Raw genomic sequence first — 21377 nt, 5'->3', positions numbered from 1 at the left:
ACAAAGCCGTGGTAAAATCACTTTCAGTGTGTAAATAGCACTTTTCCACAAAACAATTCCTGTAAAATTGTGAACTACTATTATATCATCTTACAAACCTGATGACAGTTTCCTTCAAGTGGAAATTCTTATAACACATTTAAAAATATTAGTTCATTAATAAATCATGTTTTTTAAAGAACGACATATTTATTTTTAAAATATTTCACAGATTTTTCTCAAAAGTAGTTTTTAAAATGATATGTTGAACTTATGACTTGACTTCTTTGATAATTGTTATTCAAGTTGTGGGCTGGAAAAGAAATTTCAGGAAGCTGTAAATGATTGAAAACCTACCTCTCAGCAAGCTCAGTAGCATCCAGGAAGATTTCCAACCTGCCTAATTATATTCTACCACCTACATCAGATAGGGAATAGAAGTATCCATTTTACCTATTGCCCAGCAGGGACCTATAATATTGCTCTCAGAGCACTAGTATGAAAAAATGCATTAGGAGGCCTTAAAAATGTCATTCAAATACAAAATCCCTCAGATAAGCCCATTATCTCTACAAAGGGGAAAAAAAAATACAGGCATTAAAATCTACAGGTGCCAGGAGTATGTTCTTTGGCATTCTTCTCTACAATCAAAAATTGACTTTTTCTTCCCAATGTAAAGATATTACCAAAGTAGTCTTAACTTTCCTTATGACTGAGTTATATGGAAAAGCTTTATAGAAGAAGGAGATTGCAAATACACTGCCTCACTATACTAAGCGATTAAAAAGTCATGAACTGAAAATTAGTAAATAATTTTTAAAAGGACTTAGCATTGGAATAAAAACTGTATATTAAAATGTGTGATTACCTACTGAATTGATAAAGAGATTATAGAACAAGGAAATGGTAGAGTTTGATGGGGACTTACTGTATAAGCAATGGAGCTGTACCTTTGAAAAATACGGCAATTCACCTGATATGAGAGAGCAGGTAAATGGCAAATCTCAGAATTGCAATAAAGAATCAATGTTATAACAACTATGTAACACTAGTTCATTAGACTGCATTTTATATGAACTGGGAATACCAAAGCTAACATGGTTAGGAACCCATGGGTTATGCAAAGTATTCTTTTACATTATCTTACTCTATGGTTAGCTCTTTGAGATCCTCTGATGCAGTATTACATCAAATGAAGGGATTTCCTTTTGGACACTGATGATTTTGCAAATTACGCTAGAGAAATTCAACAGACTGGGCATTCTCTCATTTAAAATTTAATAATTTCATTATCTGTAATCTCTGATTCATGGAAAGTCTTTGCCTTTTTATAACTTCCCCTCATTTGTCATATGATTATCCACATTATGGCTATCCACAAATGGCTAGTTCAACTATATGTATGGATGTCTTTAAAATACTTGAATAAATGTATCATCATTGCTCTTTAAATTATTTACTAAAACATTTTATTGATTTTACTTGCCTATTTGTTTTTTACATTGTACTTCTCATCTTGACCTCTCTGTTCCTGTGTTTTTGTATTTGTTTGTTTGTTTGTTTTTTGGTCTTAGAATCAGACACTAAAAATTGCCCATGACTACATACCAAAATGCATCTTCTAGGTTTGGTTAAAGGTATATATAAAATTCATCATAAAAGCAGTAAAAATCAGCTGTAAAAAATTTGCCCAGAAGTACAGCTACTTAAAAGATATATAAAAGATACTTATATACTGTCCTTCATACTTAAAGATGATGCTATAAATATGTCATCATACTTTAGTTTTTCATTTCTCTAGAGTGTTTATAATAAATTGCTGGTACTTGAAACTCCACAGTCTCTCCTTTTGTGGATTTGTTGATCTCATTTTGTTAATTTCTATTTAAAGAGGAAAAGGAAATTGAAAATCTTATTTTTTCATTGTAATACAAAGGTGCTGCCAATTTTACCATTATTTTTCTTTTTGCTTTTGTTTTTAAATCAGAGTCAAGCAATTTTTATCAACCTGGAGCAACCTGAGTGGAGATATTCTGGTGAGAGCAGACCTACTTTCCAACCTGCACGAATACACAGACCAGTCAGAAGGACAAGTTAAACTGGGTCTGTGATAGCACAGAAAAATATATCAAAGCTATATCTGTAGTCTTGTAAAAGTTCACTTACATACTCAAAATTGGTATTTTGGATGTGAAAATTGCATAATTCAAAATTGCATATTCATAAGGAAAAGACTACTGATTTTAAGTATGCTTTAATTCCTTCTCTCCTAAGTTGTTTGCACCATAAAGCAGAAAAGTTTTTTTTTTTTTTTTTTTTTCAGTGCTGCATTCTTTGTGCCTAACATAGTTCATGCAAACATAACAGCTCTTGGTAGTATTTGTTGATAGTTGTTAAATGAATTTGGGTAAGTGATAAAGAAAACATTAGTCATATAAAATCTTATCACTTTAAAGATTATTTTACTGCTTACATTTTATGAAATTTATCTTTTCAAGAAGTCATATTTGCCTTAGAGTTAAAAAAAAAGAAAAACACAAGAAAAGGTTAATGTAATCTTCATATTTTAAATATAAAAGATCTAAGAATTTTCAACACTGAAAATTTCATGTGATTTTCATGTGATGTGAAACATTCACAACGTTACCTTCTGCCTTTCATTAAAGGGATTTAAATAAATCATTTTTTAAAATGGGAAATTTTTTTAGGTCCAAAGCTGTACATGGACAATAAGGAATAATATCCTAAAGTATAAAACAATAATCTAATAATGAATACATTTATGTAATAATAAATATATGCTGAGATATTTAAATTGTTATAAAATTTAAAACATCATGTTTTGTTCAAGTAGTTGTGTGACAGAACTGCCTATCTTTATTATTGCCAGAAATCCCTTTGACCTGGTATTTTAGTCTGCAAGAGCATTTTAAGTATCATCTAGATCACAGTGCCTAAATACATGGAGAAAACTGTTCACCATTTCTGCACTATTATGATAGAAAGAAACATTTCAGTACAACTATGGCTTCAGTACATGTATGTGCAAAGCTAAGTGTTAAACTATTCATGCTTAGTAATTTTTTAATCTTAAATTTCATTTTAAATAAATCGTGAAGTAACAAAAAGCAATATGGACTTAAAATATGAAAATTAATGTAGAATCAGGTTGCTCTCCTGGACACAGATACAGTTTTCAAAATGAATGTAAAAGAACAGAAAATCCTATTATTTTAATCACAAAGTTTTGAACTGCTTTAAACTCAGACCATGACTAGAATGTGATGTTTCACTCCAGCAAAAATAGGAAGAAATTGTTTTTGAGGTTAACCACTCCGCTTTATGTATTGAGTTTATTGGCATCATTTTGAAAGGACCATTTGGTATTAAGGACTGAAACTAAATGAGTTTCTGTTACTATGATCTGTAATCTCTTTAGCCTTTCATTAATAATGAAACACATTTATTTACTGGAAGGAAGTGCCTGGTCCCATCAATAGGAGGGCAGAGAATGGCTTTCTGTCCTAATCGGAATATGTTTAAATGTGCTACAGTGCCCATAATTTCATAACTAAATTTTGTAGCATGATAATTCAAAGTATGTTTGAAAAGCAGTTATTTTAAAAGTACGATCTGTGTACATGTTATAGCTGTACATAGCTCTTTCAGTTATTTGCTAACTGAATTCATTTACTAATTACAGCTATAAAAGAGCTACCCATAGAGTAAGATATGTAAAAGAATAATTTGTAAATGAATATGTAAAAGAATAATTACCCATAGAGTAAGATATGTAAAAGAATAATTTGCATGCTAGCTTTAATATGACTTTGAAAAACAATTTTTTATAGTTTTATATTTATTTAATGATATTTAAAAGTATAACTAGTATACTGATTCCACTGGTATTTTGGGGCAGGATTAGAATAAACTGAAAACTAATTCATTTAAAAAAACTGTATAACAGGAAACATGACTACAAAAGAGAGGATGTCAATCAAAGAATGACAATTACATGGTTTCACTCACATGTGGAATTTAAGAAACAAAGAATCATAGGGGTAGGAAGGGAAAACTGAATGAGAAGAAATCAGAGAGGGAAACAAACCATGAGAGACTCTTGATTCTGGGAAACAAACGGAGGGTTGCTGGAGGGGAGGTGGGTGGAAGAATGAGTAACTGGGTGATGGGCGTTAAGGAGGGCATGTGATGTGATGAGCACTGGGTGTTATATACAACTGATGAATCAGTGAACACTCTATCTGAAACTAATGATGCACTAGATGCTGGCTAATTGAATTTAAATTTAAAAAAGGAAAAAGTGAGGAAGCTGTCAAATGACTGAAGCTTGAGAAATTCTGCTTTAAGACATTTATAACTTATTGCTACACATTTCAAATACTTCTTATTCAATGCAGGGTGGGGCTAATTTCTAGTAGAGGAAGGCCTGTAATTTACTATGCAGGACAAGTACAACAGGAGTAAAATAATTATAGATTCTGTATCTTAAAAGAGTAGATAAGTGGCACATGTGAGATGTCATCTCCCAGACAAAATTATAAGCACTTTGTAATTATTATATAAAACATTCTATTCATATAGGCAGGTTTGCATGCTGTTATATTTACCATTTTGTAAGAATTCTAGAAGTAAAAATCACTCCCCGTAGATCTCTTTACTTACATTTACTCTTAAAATAACAAGTAACAATATTTCTTTAAACATGTTTAAAGGACACCAGGTTTATCAGATGACTATGAAGTACTAGTTTGGAAAAAGTATGCACAAGGCACTGTGAAGTAACTTTGCTTTGTGGAGTGTGGCATTTTTCCCCCTCGCATTTTAATGATCTGTTTAGCCTTTCGTACAATGTGAAAGAGTTTATTTAGAATCAATATTTATCACTATGTAATGTGGGAGGTCTACATGGGCCCAAAAGAAGGCAAAAAATGAATCACTTCCTAGAGAGGAAAATTTTGGGGTGGGAGAGAAGACAGAGCAGAAAATAATCTGTGACATTTCATGTCTCATTAAAAGAAGGACCAGCCTTTCTTTAGCATTAGAATCTATCTTCACCCCAGATAGAAAGTTTGAGCCCTGCAGGGATACAGATTGACATCAGACATACAGTGAGTGAGATGAATACTCAAATGCAGATGCTGGACACTGTCAACTTCCATGAGGAATGTGATCCATAGTTAGAAGATCTGGAACTGATGTTGCTAGAGGTGATTTTATAGTAAATTCTACATACAGTTATATCATGGAAGCACAAACTATAACAGCTGGTACACCATCCTATTGTTCTTGTGTTATTCAGACAGAACATATGACCATGCTCAGAGAATTTATTTATCTGGTTCCTTTGTGACAGCAGTCATCAACAGGGAATCCATATGATCACTTTTTCATGCATAAAATATCTGAAGACTGGGTATATCCAGACAAGAGAAAATAACACTTTTAAAATGTTTGATTTGTGTCTAGGATATTGTTATAGGGACTTTCATTTCATCTTCAGAAACTTTTTTCAAGGATATCTTATTATCCTGATTTAGACATGCAAAAACTGAGGTCAGATATAAGAAGTAACATGGTGAGTGATACACCAAAGTGTCAAAGGGACAAAGTGACAGAATTAGGATTAAATGTTGACTTGCGTGACATTTTGCACGACTTCCAATACCTATAATCTTACATATTCTAACATTTATTAATAAGAATGATAAGAAGGAATGATCTAAAGAAACTGGTTCAAAATAGATGACAGATATTAATGCCAGGGACTCTGTCAAACACTGTAGAAACTTATTCTTACATAACTGGTAGATCAACTCTGTGAAAGAAGCAGGGTTTTTTTTTTTTTTTAAATAAAGATTTTACTACATAAATTAGATTGCTTAACTTGTTAATTAAAAAACAATTTATAACTTTCAATTCATGGTTGTTTTATATTCTAAAACAGTAGCTTTGGTTTTGTCCTAAACTTTATTATATAACATTTAAATATTATTAAGATTGTATGTATAGTATCCATTTAATGAAGAAGCTAGGGATATCTGATTTTTATAAACAATTGTATTTTAAGATGACTCCAAAATAAAGTGCTAGTATTAATCTGTAAGTGTAATGAATTTCTGGATAGCCCCAGTAAATCAATATTTTTAGAGAGAATCATAAATAATACTTAAATTGCACAAAAGTGTCTAGACATTTTCAATAAATGGGTAACTAAAAGTGAAAAATGTGAAATTTCTTTAACAATAAAATGATGAACAAAATGTTATTTTGAAATAACAATGAATACTAAGAAAGTATTTTTGAAGCAAGTCAATACTCTTTTTCTTACATATTATACGTATTTCTGAAATTTTCTGATGTTGTTAAAATTTCATACACTATTTTAAATGTAGATAAGATGCATTATAGTGGGTTAGATGAAATAGTCATGAGTTTAAATGTATTTAAGGACCCCGTTTTTTGTTGTGGTTTCTGAAGGATGCCATATTATGCAAGGATATTTTATGGTATACTAATATACATAGTTCAGTTGTTCTACAAATCTATAGATACAGAAAACATACACATGTGAGCACATTTGAAGTGCCTCGTGATGTCCCCTTTGCTGAGCCTCTGCAAATTCCTGATCCACAAAATCATAAACAAAAGAAAATGGCTGTTTTGTTCCACTTTGTTTTGGGGCCATTTAGCATGCAGTAAGAATATCAGAAGCTAAGTTGTGAAAATGTATATACAGTGCTTATTAAGATGTTATTAACATAAGGCTATTTTGGGCAATAAACACTTCTCATGGATTCCTAACATTTATTCCATGGGAAGGGAGCTTGTGAACATACCAGTTCTGGACTTTCCAACTCCTTAATTAATCTTCCCCATGAGAACCAGGCAGATGTTTGATGGGTAACTATGAGGGTATCATACTGATCATACTGAATATGTGCTTCTTAGCTGCTCTCTTCTTTTATTTTCAGAAAGGACCTTCCTGTAGAGACCAGAGGTTCTCCCTTGCTTTCAGCCATGATGGTAACCTTGGCAGTGATATCTGCTCTCCCACAGTGGGGGTCTACAAGGTCTAATGCTACTCAGGACTGTGCTGGGTAAGACTATTTAATTCTCTGGTTCGGTATAAGAACATTCACTTACCCGCTGGTTAAAGTCGCATGACATTTTATCTCTATTTATTATTTTTTTTGTCTTATCTAGTGATTGAGAATTTAGGTAAGGAAAGGGGATATTATTAAATTGAGACCCCATCGTTTGTAAATCTACACTGATGAACATAAGTGCACTGCCGTATTTTTGGATTAAGTTTTTAGTATGAGCACATTACACTGATGCTGTTTCACTATGACCTACAGAATGAGCAGTTGCATCAAAACATTGATAGTGTATACATGATGGGAAGTTTTGATTTGTTTTGTTCCATATTTCCCAAGCCTCTATCAGGTGTCAAGTAATCTGTTAAGAGCACTTTTCTGTTGACAGGATTAGCTGTTAAATTTCATCTGACTTAGAGTATTATTTTCCAGAGTATGGCCTGAAGTCAATCCATATGATACCACCCTTATGAGTTTATTAAATATGTACTTCTCGGTCCTGTATCAAACATACTAAATCAACATCAGGGAGTGGGATTCTAGAAGGTGCATTTTAATAGGCTCTCCAAGTGATTCTTGCAGAAAATACAATCTCATGCTTTCCATGACAAGACAGATATGATCTGAATATACTCTGTGATAGTGTTTAATCAAACCTCAGGTACCAGACTTTATGGAGTCTATTAACAAATAGATTTTATTCAGAATAACAAAAAAGACAAACTTTGCTTTAAAAATTATGTAATATGACAAATATAACAAAGATAAAGTAAAGTTTATTGAATATTTACAAAATGTAAAGGGTTAGGACTACTTCCCAGATTTATTCTTCCTTTAAGGGAAGTAAATGTTATTATCCACATTTTAAAGATGAAGAAACTCATATCAATAAGAGTTCAGATAATACTGCCAAACGGTAAAGCTGAGATTCAAACCAGGTGTGTCTTACTTCAAAGCTCAGGTCAACCATTCAGTTTTTGAATTTTGGTTGTTGAAGAAACTAGTAATGAGAAATGAGGCTTACTATGCAGAAAATAAGATATGAATCAAAATGATTTAGGAGAAATGTCATGATAGAAAGTGAATGACCTTCATTTCTTTACCCACTGGATAGAAGTTACATTTGGAAAAACAAAAGCATATATGGTTTTCTATAATTGTTTTGTAGAAAATAAACCAAATAAAAAATAAAAAGAGTATTTTAATAGAGATGATTCTTTTCAAACAAACTAGTTGATTATTCCTCATAACTACTAGAGAAGAAATTTCTGAATATAGTTTTGGGTGGCCTGGGGTTTACAGTATAGAAAAAAATGTCACAGCCTTCTGGTTACTTGAATTTTTCATGATAAAATAACTGGACATAATGCATCTCTCATTTTTGGTATACACATAAGGAAACATCCATTAAATGAAGAGTAAACACTATCTTAAGATGAGAACTTTCAGGTGCTTGCTCGCTCACTTTGGCAGAACATATACTAAAATTGGAATGATAAAAAGAAGATAAGTAAAACCCCTGCATAGGGATGACATGCAAATTCCTGTCCCAAACTTTGAAATAACTTCACATCAAATTGATCAACAGCTAATAGTGAAAGAAAAAAAAAAAAAGACAAGCACTTTTAGGAATTTTACAGTGGTCAAGAATATAATGAAAGCATGAGTTAGGAATACGAAGGTATAATTAATAAGAGCTTGTGGACATGAAAATCATTATTCTTGAGAGATCTAAAGAAATGTACTAAATTGACAGGAAAACAATTACCTACAGTCTTTAATATCTTTGTTTTTATAATTTAAAATAATTTTATGGAAATATAACTCCTTTCAGATTTTACAATTGTGCCTTAATAATATCTAGGATTTTCTGTTAAGAAAATGTTAAAGCAAAGTCTGTATGGTTTCTCTGGGTTTCCAAAAGATATTTTATAAATTTGATTTTCAATTTGTATATATAAAATAAGTATATCAAAATATTATAACTATTATCAAAAAAGATACACTCTCTTAAAAATGCCATCATGAGGAGGACATGAGGCAAAGAAGTATGATATATAGATATATATATATATGAATACATATCATGTATATCTTATATGTATGTATAGAATACATACATATATACATATATATGTGAATACAATTCTTACAAAGAATAAATAGTAAATAGCTAGGGAGATGGCTGTTTTGTCAATTTATGGAGTTAGCAAGTTGTTCAAAACTACATGATGAGTTGGAGGGATAGAAACTGTCTTTCAGATAAAGTGGGTTTCAAATTTTTCTGCTATCCTTATTAGTATGTCAAAGGTACATAATTATATTGTAGAAATCACTGTCTTTTCCAGAACTTGATTTAAATTAATGAAAAGCTTAAAGGAGTTTCTTTTTAATATTAAGGAAAGATATTGGTAATCTTAATTTTACCCTCTTTTACACATGTGAAATGTCAATTCATTTTATCACTAATTCACTATCTTTTCCTTTCTGTTTCACTTTGTCCACACGTTGGAGTTTTGTGTGAATAATTATTAAAATGAGCAATAATGAAAATCTATTATTAATTAGTTAGCAATGTAGATGTATTCTGGTGACAGGTCGCCCATTTACATGGGACTGACAATTACCAAAGTACTGTATTTTGTTCTGTTTGTGTTTATTTCTCTTTATTAGATTCTAAATTATATGAAAGCAAAACCTAACTGTTGAAACACAACCCAGATACTCGCCAGTGTGACCGGGGTCGAGTCAAACCCTGTGAGAAAACTCCAGGAGATGGAGGGCAAGAGTCTTTCTGGGCCCAGAACAAACATGAGAGGATCCCAGGAGTGTTTTCATGTCCTCCTTGAGACAGATCTGGTAAGTGTGGAGAATCCCTAACTCGCTCCTGTCCTTTAAAGCTAAGAGATAATCGCTGTTGTTCATTTGTCTCACTTGATTGCCTGCACGTAAATCACATCTCCCATGTAGCCCACACCCTGCACATAAATCTATATCCTTCCTGTTTGTCATCGGATCTTGTGGAAGGTATAAAAGAAGTGATTGTAAGAAATAAAGACATCTACTGATCATCAGTCATCAGTCCCCTCATCATTTCAGCTCCCATCACCAGGATCCCCACCTCGTGAAGGTGACACCTAACTTTGCACTGCACAAGACAATTCTAAAGAGTAAAGAGTTAATGATGACAGAGAATTTGGTCAACTGGGATGACTCTCATTTTTACAGCATGGGGTGGGGAGCTAAAATTGCAATAACTTATAAATTCCATGTATGCCAAAATTCCTGTAAGAAAACTCAAGAATAACAACAACCTAAAATTTTGTGACACAATGAAAAACATCTTTAAATATTACACTTTCACTTTTTTCTCCACTAATTTTCGGGCTGAGTGTGGTAGCATTACCTCTTGAAAAATTCAACTGTTTCTTGCATTCCTACAAGTTACTTAGTAAACTGAAGTCTAATGTGAGATTTAGTAATGTGCAAAACTCTGAAAATACAATGGTATTGAAAATGACTATATATTGAGATTCTTTTACCTTATCTCCTTCAGAAAATGTGATGCCATCTACTGCTCTTTTCCAAGTGATTTCTGGTATAGGCTCCCCTTCTGCTTCACATATAAGTGTGACTTGACCATTCTCATACGTAGTCTCATTTTTAAGCTGTATTATGTGAGGCTGTACTGTAAAGAATATATACATTACTCAATCTGTATGGGAGGAAAATATCACTATTCAGACTTAAAAGCCTCAGTGGGCACTTAAGTTTGCATTAGTACAGTATAGAATTACTAACATTGGAACAGTTACAGCAGCACACTTTGCATTAAAGGAGTGCCAAGAGACTGGCAAAGTACAGGGAGAAATCCTTTAGAAAATAATTCTCATCGATTATCATAAAAAAAAAATTTTGAAGTGGCTTAAAAGCCAATATACAAATTATAATTCCTTTTGAAACTTTGTGATTTCAAAAGACCTTTATTTTTCTCTCTCTTAAATCTACAAAATTAAAATCTCCTCTTTTAAAGCCACATGGTGGCTTTATGTTTATGACTGTGTATGTGTTCATGCGTAACATCTGCTTATTTAGTGATTATCTCTTAAGCTTTAAAAATAATTCCACCCGAGAAAGAAAATGATGATTGTATCTTGAATATGTAGTAAGTAAAATTATGCATAATATTTAAAATATTTATGAAGTAAGTATATATATGTTAGATACTTACATTATTCCAATTGACTTATTTTTTACTTCAGTTTATTTTAACAATATTTTAAGCATTGTAACTAATCATTTCATTATAATTATGACTTCAGTAATGAGAGAAAACATTATGTCTACTAATTTAGATTACCATTATATTAAAAATATGTCCATCCACAAATTTGCATGATACCATGGATCTTTACAATTATAAAATCTGTATTATCTGCATTTCTTAAATTTTTACATGGTAGAACTTAAAAGGATGAAAGCCAGCACATGGTATTTCAGAAAAGTAACACTTTATTTAATCTTTAAATGCAACTGATCATGGGATATAAATAAATTGCTTTTCATCTTGGAAACCTAGTTTTCAAATATTGGAAGTATGGAATGTATCATTTTTAACAATTCAGTGTTTATTCCATTGACTTAAATGGATTTAGTTGGATTTCTACTATATATATTTGATTTTGTTTCAAGCACAATGCAAATTTGTTTAGTGTTACTATAAAAAAGTGATTACTACAGTGATGTAGCATATCCTGAAGTATTTGCCATTTGAAAAGATAAAAATATTAGAATCTTTCTTTTATCTCTTTGTTCTCATGCACTGCCAGCTTAATAAAAAAATTATTAGTATTTCATAATAGCTCTCTGATGTAAATTGAGAATATCTACTCTTTGGAATTATCTCAGAAACTATCATTAGTAATTAATAAATTTTTATACTGAGTCATATTTATTTAGTGTAGGTTCTAAAGAGAACAATCTTGTTAAGTGCTGAATACTGCTAGAATAAGTTCAAAACTTTTTATGATTTCTAACAATTTTAAGTTTATTTACTCTTTCCTCTACATGAACTATGGTCCTTCTTACTCTCATAGAATTTTCCTTCTTTTCTTCCCATTTCCTCTTTTTGTTGTGAAAGAATTTTGATAACAGTGTTTTGAAAAATAGAGAAAACATATTAAATGCTATTAATGCATATAATTTTGTGTTATGCTTTTTAAAGACAATGACATATTCCAAATACACAAGTAAAACTGGTTTTCTTCTTACATAATGGAAGCTAAATCAATTTAAAACAAACAAACAAACACCTTACTGCTTATCCACTTTCTGTAAGTTTCCCAAAGAAAACAATACAGCTTTTGGTAAATATGAAAGATATTCATATTACATATCCTTTTAATAGAATGAAGAAAAGTAATTTCTTATGGATACAGGTCAATATTTCCTAATTTTAGCTTACAGATGTGTTGTTCTGAAGTATATTAAAAGTAAAACTAATCTCAACATGTGTCACATAAAGAATTATGAAGACCAACCTATATATATATATATGTAAATATAAAAGATCTGTAAGTTATAACAGATCCCAGTTATGTGTAATTTAAAGGAATTTTCTTCCATCTTCTGTTATCAGTCATCCAATATTTTATAAGAATATACATGTATCATTTCATGTAATTCTTCAAATAATTCAACCTGTAGCTGCAATGCTAAAATATGTTTCAGATGAGAAAACAGATTTAATTTTAGAAAGCTAATGACATATAAATGACAGAGTAGGATTTGACTCAGACTTCCCTCTAGACATCATAATTTTAACCACTATGCTATAATACTTACCAAAGACCTGGAGAAATGCCTGCTTTTCATCTTCTCCTGCTTTATTTGTGGCCCTGCAGATATAAGGACCCCCATCACTATTAATTATGTTCCTGACAGTGAGTTCTGTATTGCTTCCCTTCAATATGTACTTTTCATTTTCTTCAATGAACTTGCCATTCCTAAAGAAGAAAACAGAGGTTGATCTTCATAAATCTGACTTCATAACTCAGGAGGAGATTGTATTCAATTTTTTGATCGGTAGTTGTCAATCATTATATAGATTTGGATAGACAAAGCTATATTCCAATCACAACTATACTTTTAGTAATCCAGTAAAACTCAGTTACTAGATATTGAAATTATAATTGAAAATTGCTTAAACTTAGAGACAAGAATGATAGTTGAGCTATGTTGAAATCTTAACACCGACCTTAGGCAAAATAAGCACATTCGTTCAATTTTTACTTTATTAGCAAAAAAAAAAAAAAAAAAAAAAAAAAAATTGTGCTGCCGATTTTAATTCCATATACACTTTTTGTGTCGGTGAGTCAACATATATTTATTTACTAGGTACCTAGGATACATTTAAGAAACTTTCTATGGAAACATCCTCTAAAGAAGTTTCAAAATAAACACAATTTAAATATTTTACCAATTTATATTGCAAATAAGCACTACCAATAAGAGGGTAAGATGAAACAATTATGTGCAAATGCAGTTAGAGAAATTATCCTGAATATGATGATTTGATTCATTATTCATTCTTAGATATGTTTCCTCTTAAACATAAATAATTTTCAATATTTTCCAAGTTATTTCTGAATTGAAATAGTCTTCACTCTCCTCCAGTTCCAGTTTTTGTTATCTATTAAAAAAAGTCTTTCAAACTTTTTCTATGACTTACAGTAAGAAATGTCTTAAACATACTTAAATCTTAAGTAATTTCTACAATTCTCCTTAATATATGTGAAACCTTCCTATATTGTCTATTCCCTTCCATTCTAGTTTATTTACATTTCCTTTTCCTCCTTCTCTTTTTCTTTCTCTTTTAGTTTTCCTTCTATTTCTTATAATGGTATTTTGAAGGACTGAATTGATTCTAAGGCCCACTAATGTAAAACGTTTAGGATCTGTCCTTAGGGGATGGGATATCTATTTGTCCACACAAGTTTCAATTAAAAAAAAAAAAAGAAAGAAAGAAAAAATCTTTGAAAGAATTATAACAAATATTTCCCAGAGTGAGAGAGAATATTACTTCAATATCCTAAATGATCTTTCCAGTGAATTCTGGTTTCACTTCCAGAAAGCATTGGCACATATCTTAATATAATACTTATCCTTCTATGGCTCATTAACATCCACTTTTCCCATTTCTATTGACATCTCTAAAGATATCATGAAATGTACAAAAATTGCATGAGAGTGGGGTACAAAAGTAGTCTGTAAAATATTAATACTACATATATAGTATTGATCTGTATTTTTTAATATTCTTTTCTTATTTTTATTAATCTAAAATTTATAACAACCAAAAATAATGTTTCAACAACTTTGTCAAGAATATAATGTATAAGTAGAATTTTCACAGCAACTAGTGATACAATATATTTCTTACTCTAGTCAATAGAAAGTAATAATTTGTAGGACAAAAATAATAATAATAATAATACTCTAGAAGTTTAAGCAACTTATGGCCTATAAGACACTTTCCTTATATATTCAACTTGACTTAAAACTCACAATTAGCTCATATGTCCATTGTCCTTCTTACCCTCATTCACATATTAGAGAACTAAAATTGTAAATATGATTTTCCCACCCCTGAAATCATAGATGAAGAAAATTAAATTTACATAGTAATATAAGCAGCAAATTAACTAAATTCTAATGTTCTTTCTGACAAAGAGTTATTTTCCTACCTCATTTGGAATATCATGCCAAATGTTTGAAGTATAGGAAATGAGTGAGACATGGCTACCTACCATAAAGAATTTGTAATAGCATTGGCATTAAGAGCAGTAACTAAAGTAGAGCCCATTAATGAATTTATAATAACTTTTTTTTGTGTTAGGTAGGGACAAGGGGGATATACTATAGTAGGAGAGAAGGAAAAAGATGATGGGTAAAATACTCCAGAAATTTTCATGGGGAAAAAAAATAATTATGATTTGGGCTCTGAAGTGAATGGGGAGATTTTGAAGAGATTTAGAGGAAATCTCTGTGTAAAGACTATCGTTCCTTCAAAAGCTCAATTTAAAGATATCAGCAAGAGATATAACCAAAGTAATAGTTCTATAATACCACTCTCCTAATAAACTTGTAATATAGAATACACTTGCTATTATTCACACTCTACTTCTGAGGAATCCCATGTCTGAAAAAGATTCCCAAAGAATTCTGATGGAATTCTGTAAGCCTATACTTTAAAATGTAAACCACTTCTCTAAGTACCCCTTTTCTAGGCATGAGAAAATAAGGATTAGAATCAGGGAATTAGTGGAGATAATAAAGAAGAGAGGATAGTTCACTTTTAAGCATAATGGAGTAACAGGGACCATATCTACCCTCCCACTGTAAAGAGCAATAGGCACAATAGGCACTGATTAATTAACAGTTTTTAAACACTAATCAACAAGTAGCTCATAATAGTGACCTCTTAAGACCACCATAGCTTACTATGCAAGGAGAGTTTCAAGTGTGTAGCTTGTAGTGGGGAACCCAAGCACAGCCAGGCAGAGTTCTCAGTTGGAGGAGGTTAAAGTAGCTAGAATTTGTGAACTAGAGAATATAAGAAAAGACAGCTGCACAAGAAAGAAGGTAAAGAGATATGCAGTGTATCCCCAACCAATCTTTAACTACTGATTCGTGACTGCATGCCAAAAAGGCTTTCCCAGCATAGGCAAAGAACCACTGGAAAAGATATAACACAGCCATCCCAGAACCAGGAATAATTTGCTTCTCAGTCATTCCGGGTAAAAAAACCTAAAATGCAGGACATTAAGTCACCTCCTTAGAAGAATATTGCTTCAATAATAGAACCAAGCTGACCCTAGGATGAAGCTTGCTCTGGATCCACTATAAGAATCTAAAAGCAATCCTCAGATGATCAAACATATCCCAAGTTACCTCCTACATCTAAAAATAGAGTAAGAGAGTACAAGAATATCCAGTACTCCAAAGCATAAAATCATTAATACCTGGCACTCAATCAAAAATTACCAGGCTAACATATAAGTAGGAAAATATGACACATAACAAGGAGAAAATTCAATAAATTAGAAGATCCAGAAATGATACAGATGATAAAAATAGGAGAAAAGATTGTTAAAATAACTATTAGAATATATTCTATATGTTCAAGAAAGTAAAAATGAGCTATAAGCTTGTAAGAGGAAAGAGAAAGTCCTCTATCATAGAATGTATAATAAATATGGAGTAAATGGAGGAGAAGTTCAAGATGGTTGTGTAGGAAGGTCCTGAACTCAACTCCTCCCAGGGACATACCAAATCTTCAGCTATGCAAGGATAAATTCCCCTTGAAAAATACAGGAAAACTAGCTTAAGAGTTTCTCCACAACAAAGGATAAAGGATTGAGACAGGTAAGAGAAGCAGAAATATAATCTTGCCAAAATTCCTACTGTCAACATAGCAAATCACAATTTGGAGGAACATTACAAATTTGGAGTTTCTCCTTGAGGAGTAAGGGGCTTATACCCCATATCAGGCACCCCAACCCTTGGGGTTTACACTGGAGAGATGAACACCCAAAATATCCGATTCTGCAAAGCAAAAGGGCTTATATGTTAGAGATCCAAAAGACTGTGAGAAATGAAAAGGCTGCTTTTAAAGGTCTTACAGACTTAACTCCAGGAATCTCAAAAACAAAACAAAACAAAAAACGTAGTTTGGAAAGCACATTTCTATATGCAGTAGACATTCATTAGCATGTGCTGGAGACACAGGCATCTGGTAGGACATTTTCCAGGGGAGAAGATGCTGGTGGCACCATTTGTACATTCTCATTCAACCTTGCTAGTATTGTAGGGCTAGCCCCACATAGTCCTGTGGTAGCTGTAATCCTATAGCTGATGCAGCTGCCTGATTTGCCCTTCCCACAAGCTCTGGTGGCCCTACTATTGCCAGTGAGCTCCCTCCTATCTTGAGGCCCCTCTGGGTCCTCTGAAGCCAGCAGGCTCACCCTTCCTACATGCTATAGCCTCTCTGAAGCCAGCAGGCTCACCCTGCCCACATGCTATATCTTCCTGGCCCCCACGATGCCAAGCTGTTCATTCCACCCTTGTGCTCTCACCAGTTAAGAATAAATCAGACTGTGTAGGTAAACACAAAGTTCAAAAGACATCCAAGAATTAGGGCAAGGTTGAATGAAAAGTTTCATCACCTACACAAGGCCACTCCTTCTAGAATGGGAAAGATAGCTATTCCACCTCATACACAGAAACAGAAATATAAAGAAAAACAAAATGAGAAAAATAGAACATATGCCCCAAAAAAGGACAACATAAAATCCAGAAAAGAAAAGAAGAATCCTTGTTGAAATGGAGATAAGTAATTTACCTGACAAAAAGTTCAAAGTAGTGGTCATAAAGATGCTTACTGAATTGGAAAAAGAATGGATGAACACAGTAAAAATAACAAACAAACAGAAAATATAAGAAAGTATCAAACAGAAGTCATGCAGGTGAAGAATACAAAAACTGACCTGAAAAAAAATACACTAAAGAATTTCAACCACAGTTTGGATGACAGAGAACAGATCAGCAACCTGGAAGACAGGACAGTGGGACTCACCCAAAAGGAACAACAACAACAATAATAACAAAAAGAATTTTACAAAGTGAAGACAGCTTATGGGACCTATGGAACAACATCAAGTGGAGTAACATTCACATTATACGGTCCCAGAAGGAGAAGAGAAAGAGAAAGGGACAAAAAACTTATTTGAAGAAACAATAGCTGACCACTTAACCAACCCAGGGAAGGAAATAGACATCCTGTTCCAGGAAGCACAGATAGTTCCAAAAAAGATGAACCCAAAGAGCTACACAGCCTAACACATTATAATTCAAATGTCAAAGTTAAAGAAAAAGAGAAAATATTAAAGGCAGCAAGAGAATAACTTGGTACATATAAAGAGACCCCATCAGACTATCAGCTGATTTTTCAGCATAAATTCTGTAAGCCACAAGAGAATGGCATGGTGTATTCAAAGCGCTAAAAGGAAAACTTCCAACCAATAATATTCTACCCAGCAAGACTATCCTTCAGAATAAATGACAAACAGAGTTTTCTAGATAAGCAAAAGCTAAAGGATTTCACACCACTACACCAGCCTTGCAAGAAATGTTAAAGGTACTTCCTCAAGCTAAAAAGAAAATGTACTAGCTAGTAATAAGAAAACATATGCAAGTAAACACCTGACAGGAAAAGGCAAATATATTAAGGAGCGGATTAACCACTTAAAATTTTACAATGAAGTTTAAAAGACAAAGGTAGTAAAACAAACTAAAACTATAATAATTTGTTAAGGTATGCACAAAATAAAAATATATATGACATCAGAAACAAAACATGTGGTGAGGGAGAAAAAAATCTAGAGTCTTTAATATGTATTCAAAACTTACAATGCTCACAAGTTAAAATAAACTGCTATACAGTCTGTTATATGTGTGCTTCACAAAGCAAAAACCTGTATAGTAGATGCACAAAAGATAATGGGAAAAGAATCTAAACATACACTAAAAAAAGCTATGAAACCACAAGGGAAAAGAGCAAGAGAAGAAAGGAAGAAAGAGGAGCTACAAACCATCCAGAAAACTATTAACAAAATGGCACTATGTACATACTTATCAATAATTACTTTGAATGCATATGGACTAAATTCTCCAATCAAAAGACATATAATGGGTGAATGGATAAAACAAGACCTATTGATATGTTGCCTAAAAGAGACCCAATTCAGATCTTAGGGCACAGAGAGATTATAGTGCAAGGGTAAAAAAAGCAAATGAAAATGAAAACAAAGCTAGCATAGCTGTACTTATATCAGAAAAAATGATCACTTTAAAACAAAACAAATACAATACAAAGACAAGGAAGGGCATTATGTAATGATAAAAGGGTCATTCAAAAAAGAAGATACAACATTTATATATAATTATGCACCCAAAATAGGAGCACCTAAATATATATAGCAAGTATTAACAGACCTAAAGGCAGAAATTGACAACACAATAGTAGTAGAGGAATTTAATACTTCATTTACACCAATAGATCTATCATCCAGACAGAAAATCAATAAGAAAACATTGGCCTTACACAACACATTAGACCAGATGGATGTTATATATATATATATATATATATATATATATACAGAGAGAGAGAGAGAGAGAGAGATATAGATATCTATCTGTCTATATATATATATATGTATATATATATATATATATATACGGAGCAGTCCATCAAAAATCAGCAGAATACACATTCTTCTCAAGTGTGCATGGAATATTCTCCAGGATAAATGGCATTTTGCCCCCAAATGAGTCTCATTAAATTTAAGAAGACTGAAATCATAGCAAGCATCTTTTCTTATCACAATGATATGAAAATAGAAATCAACTACAAAAAGATAACTGGAAAAGTCCCATAGAAGAAAAAGGAAATCTTGCCATTTCTAACAACACAAATGGACCCTAAAAGTATTATGCTAAATGACATAAATAGACAGAAACAGATGAATACCATATGATTTTACTTGCATGTAAAACCTAAAGAACAAAAAGATTGAACAAACACAACAATCTCATGGATACTGACAATGGACTGGCGGGTGTCAAAGGGGAAGGCAGTTAGTGGATGGGTGAAATGGGTGAAGGGAAATCATCGTATGGTGACAGATGGTAATTAGGCTTATAGTTGTGATCACATTGTAATGTATCAGAAAATCAATTTATTATGATGTATACCTGAAACTAATAATACCTTATACCAATTTTGCCTCAAAAATAAGGTCCTTTATCAAACTTATAGAGATAAAAAATAGGATGATGAGGGACGCCTGGGTGGCTCAGTTGGTTAAGCGGCTGCCTTCGGCTCAGGTCATGATCCCAGCATCCTGGGATCGAGTCCCACATCGGGCTCCTTGCTCGGCAGGGAGCCTGCTTCTCCCTCTGCCTCTGCCTGCCTCTCTGTCTGCCTGTGCTTGCTTGCTTTCTCTCCCTCTATCACTGGCAAATAAATAAATAATCTTTAAAAAAAAAAAAAAAAAAAATAGGATGATGAAATATACTCTGGTAAATTTGAGAGCAGTTTAAACATTGCTAAAGAAAAAAATCAATAATTTGAAAATATAGCAATATATTTTAGTAAACTTAAAGACATAAAATTTGAAAACAGAAAAAAGGACTCAAAATTCTATCTGGTATCATTTTATTCCTAAACAAAGTCTTTAATAATTTTTATAATACTGACATTGATAAATGTTTAAACATATAACAGAACTTCAAAAGACATGGAATAAAACAGAGAGAACTGAGAACAGAAAGAGATAATAGTTGTAAAATCAGTAAGAATATAGAAGATGTGAATAATACTAATCACCTAGCTGACTTATTTGATATTTAGAGACTACTCCATATGACAGTGGAATATCTATCTATTTATCTTTCTCTATATAAATATATACACAAATACACATATATGTATTTGTCAAGTGCAAACAGAACATTTGAAAATATTATAAAGTGGGACCTAATAAATTTAAGTAAATTGATATCATACAAAGTATGTTTTCTAACAATTAAGGAATTTAGTTTTAAATTAGTAGCAGAAGTACATATGAAATATACCCAAATATTTGGGGAAAAAATCAGCAACATTCTAAATAACCAATGCCAAAAATAATGTTACAAGTATTGACATGGAGGGACAATTGTATCCTGATATTTATAGCAGCAAAATCAACAATAGCCAAATTTAGAAAGAACCCAGATGTCCATAGACTGATGAAAGGATAGAGTAATTGGATAAAGAAATAGTAGAATGGAATATTACTCAGCCATCAAAATGAAATTTTGTATTTTGCAATGATGTGGATGGAATTAGAGTATACGATGCTAAGCAAGATAAGTCAGAGAAAGACAAATACCATATGACTTCACTCATAGAATTTAAAACACAAAGCAGATGAACATAGAGGAACAAAGGAGAGAGAGAGGCAATTCACAAAAGAGACTCTTAATTACAGGGAATAAACCTAAGGTTGCTAGAGGGGCAGTGAGGGGAAGTCGGTTAAATGGGTGATGGAGATTAAGGAGGTATCTTGCTGTCATGAACACTGGTTATTATAGGTGAGTGATGAATCTCTTAAATTCTATACCTAAAACTAATATTACACCATATGTTAACTAACTGGAATGTAAATAAAACTT

General features: G+C 32.1%; 1 protein-coding gene and 1 pseudogene across 2 annotated transcripts in view; one reads left to right on the top strand and one right to left on the bottom strand.

The window, feature by feature from the left end:
- Positions 1-21377, bottom strand: part of NCAM2 (neural cell adhesion molecule 2) — a 514403-nt gene that overhangs the window by 159084 nt on the left and 333942 nt on the right. For both annotated transcript variants that reach the window (XM_059164507.1, XM_059164509.1), the window contains exons 7-8: positions 12942-13102; positions 10640-10785 (exon numbers count right to left, since the gene is read on the bottom strand). In XM_059164507.1, coding sequence (XP_059020490.1) covers positions 10640-10785; positions 12942-13102 — 307 coding nt within the window. The remainder of the gene's footprint in view (positions 1-10639; positions 10786-12941; positions 13103-21377) is intronic.
- Positions 8557-8656, top strand: LOC131826226 (U6 spliceosomal RNA; annotated as a pseudogene).

The sequence above is a fragment of the Mustela lutreola genome, chromosome 2 (genome assembly GCF_030435805.1).
Source record: "Mustela lutreola isolate mMusLut2 chromosome 2, mMusLut2.pri, whole genome shotgun sequence".
Lineage (NCBI taxonomy): Eukaryota > Metazoa > Chordata > Mammalia > Carnivora > Mustelidae > Mustela > Mustela lutreola.
This window is presented reverse-complemented; position numbering and strand designations above follow the sequence as displayed.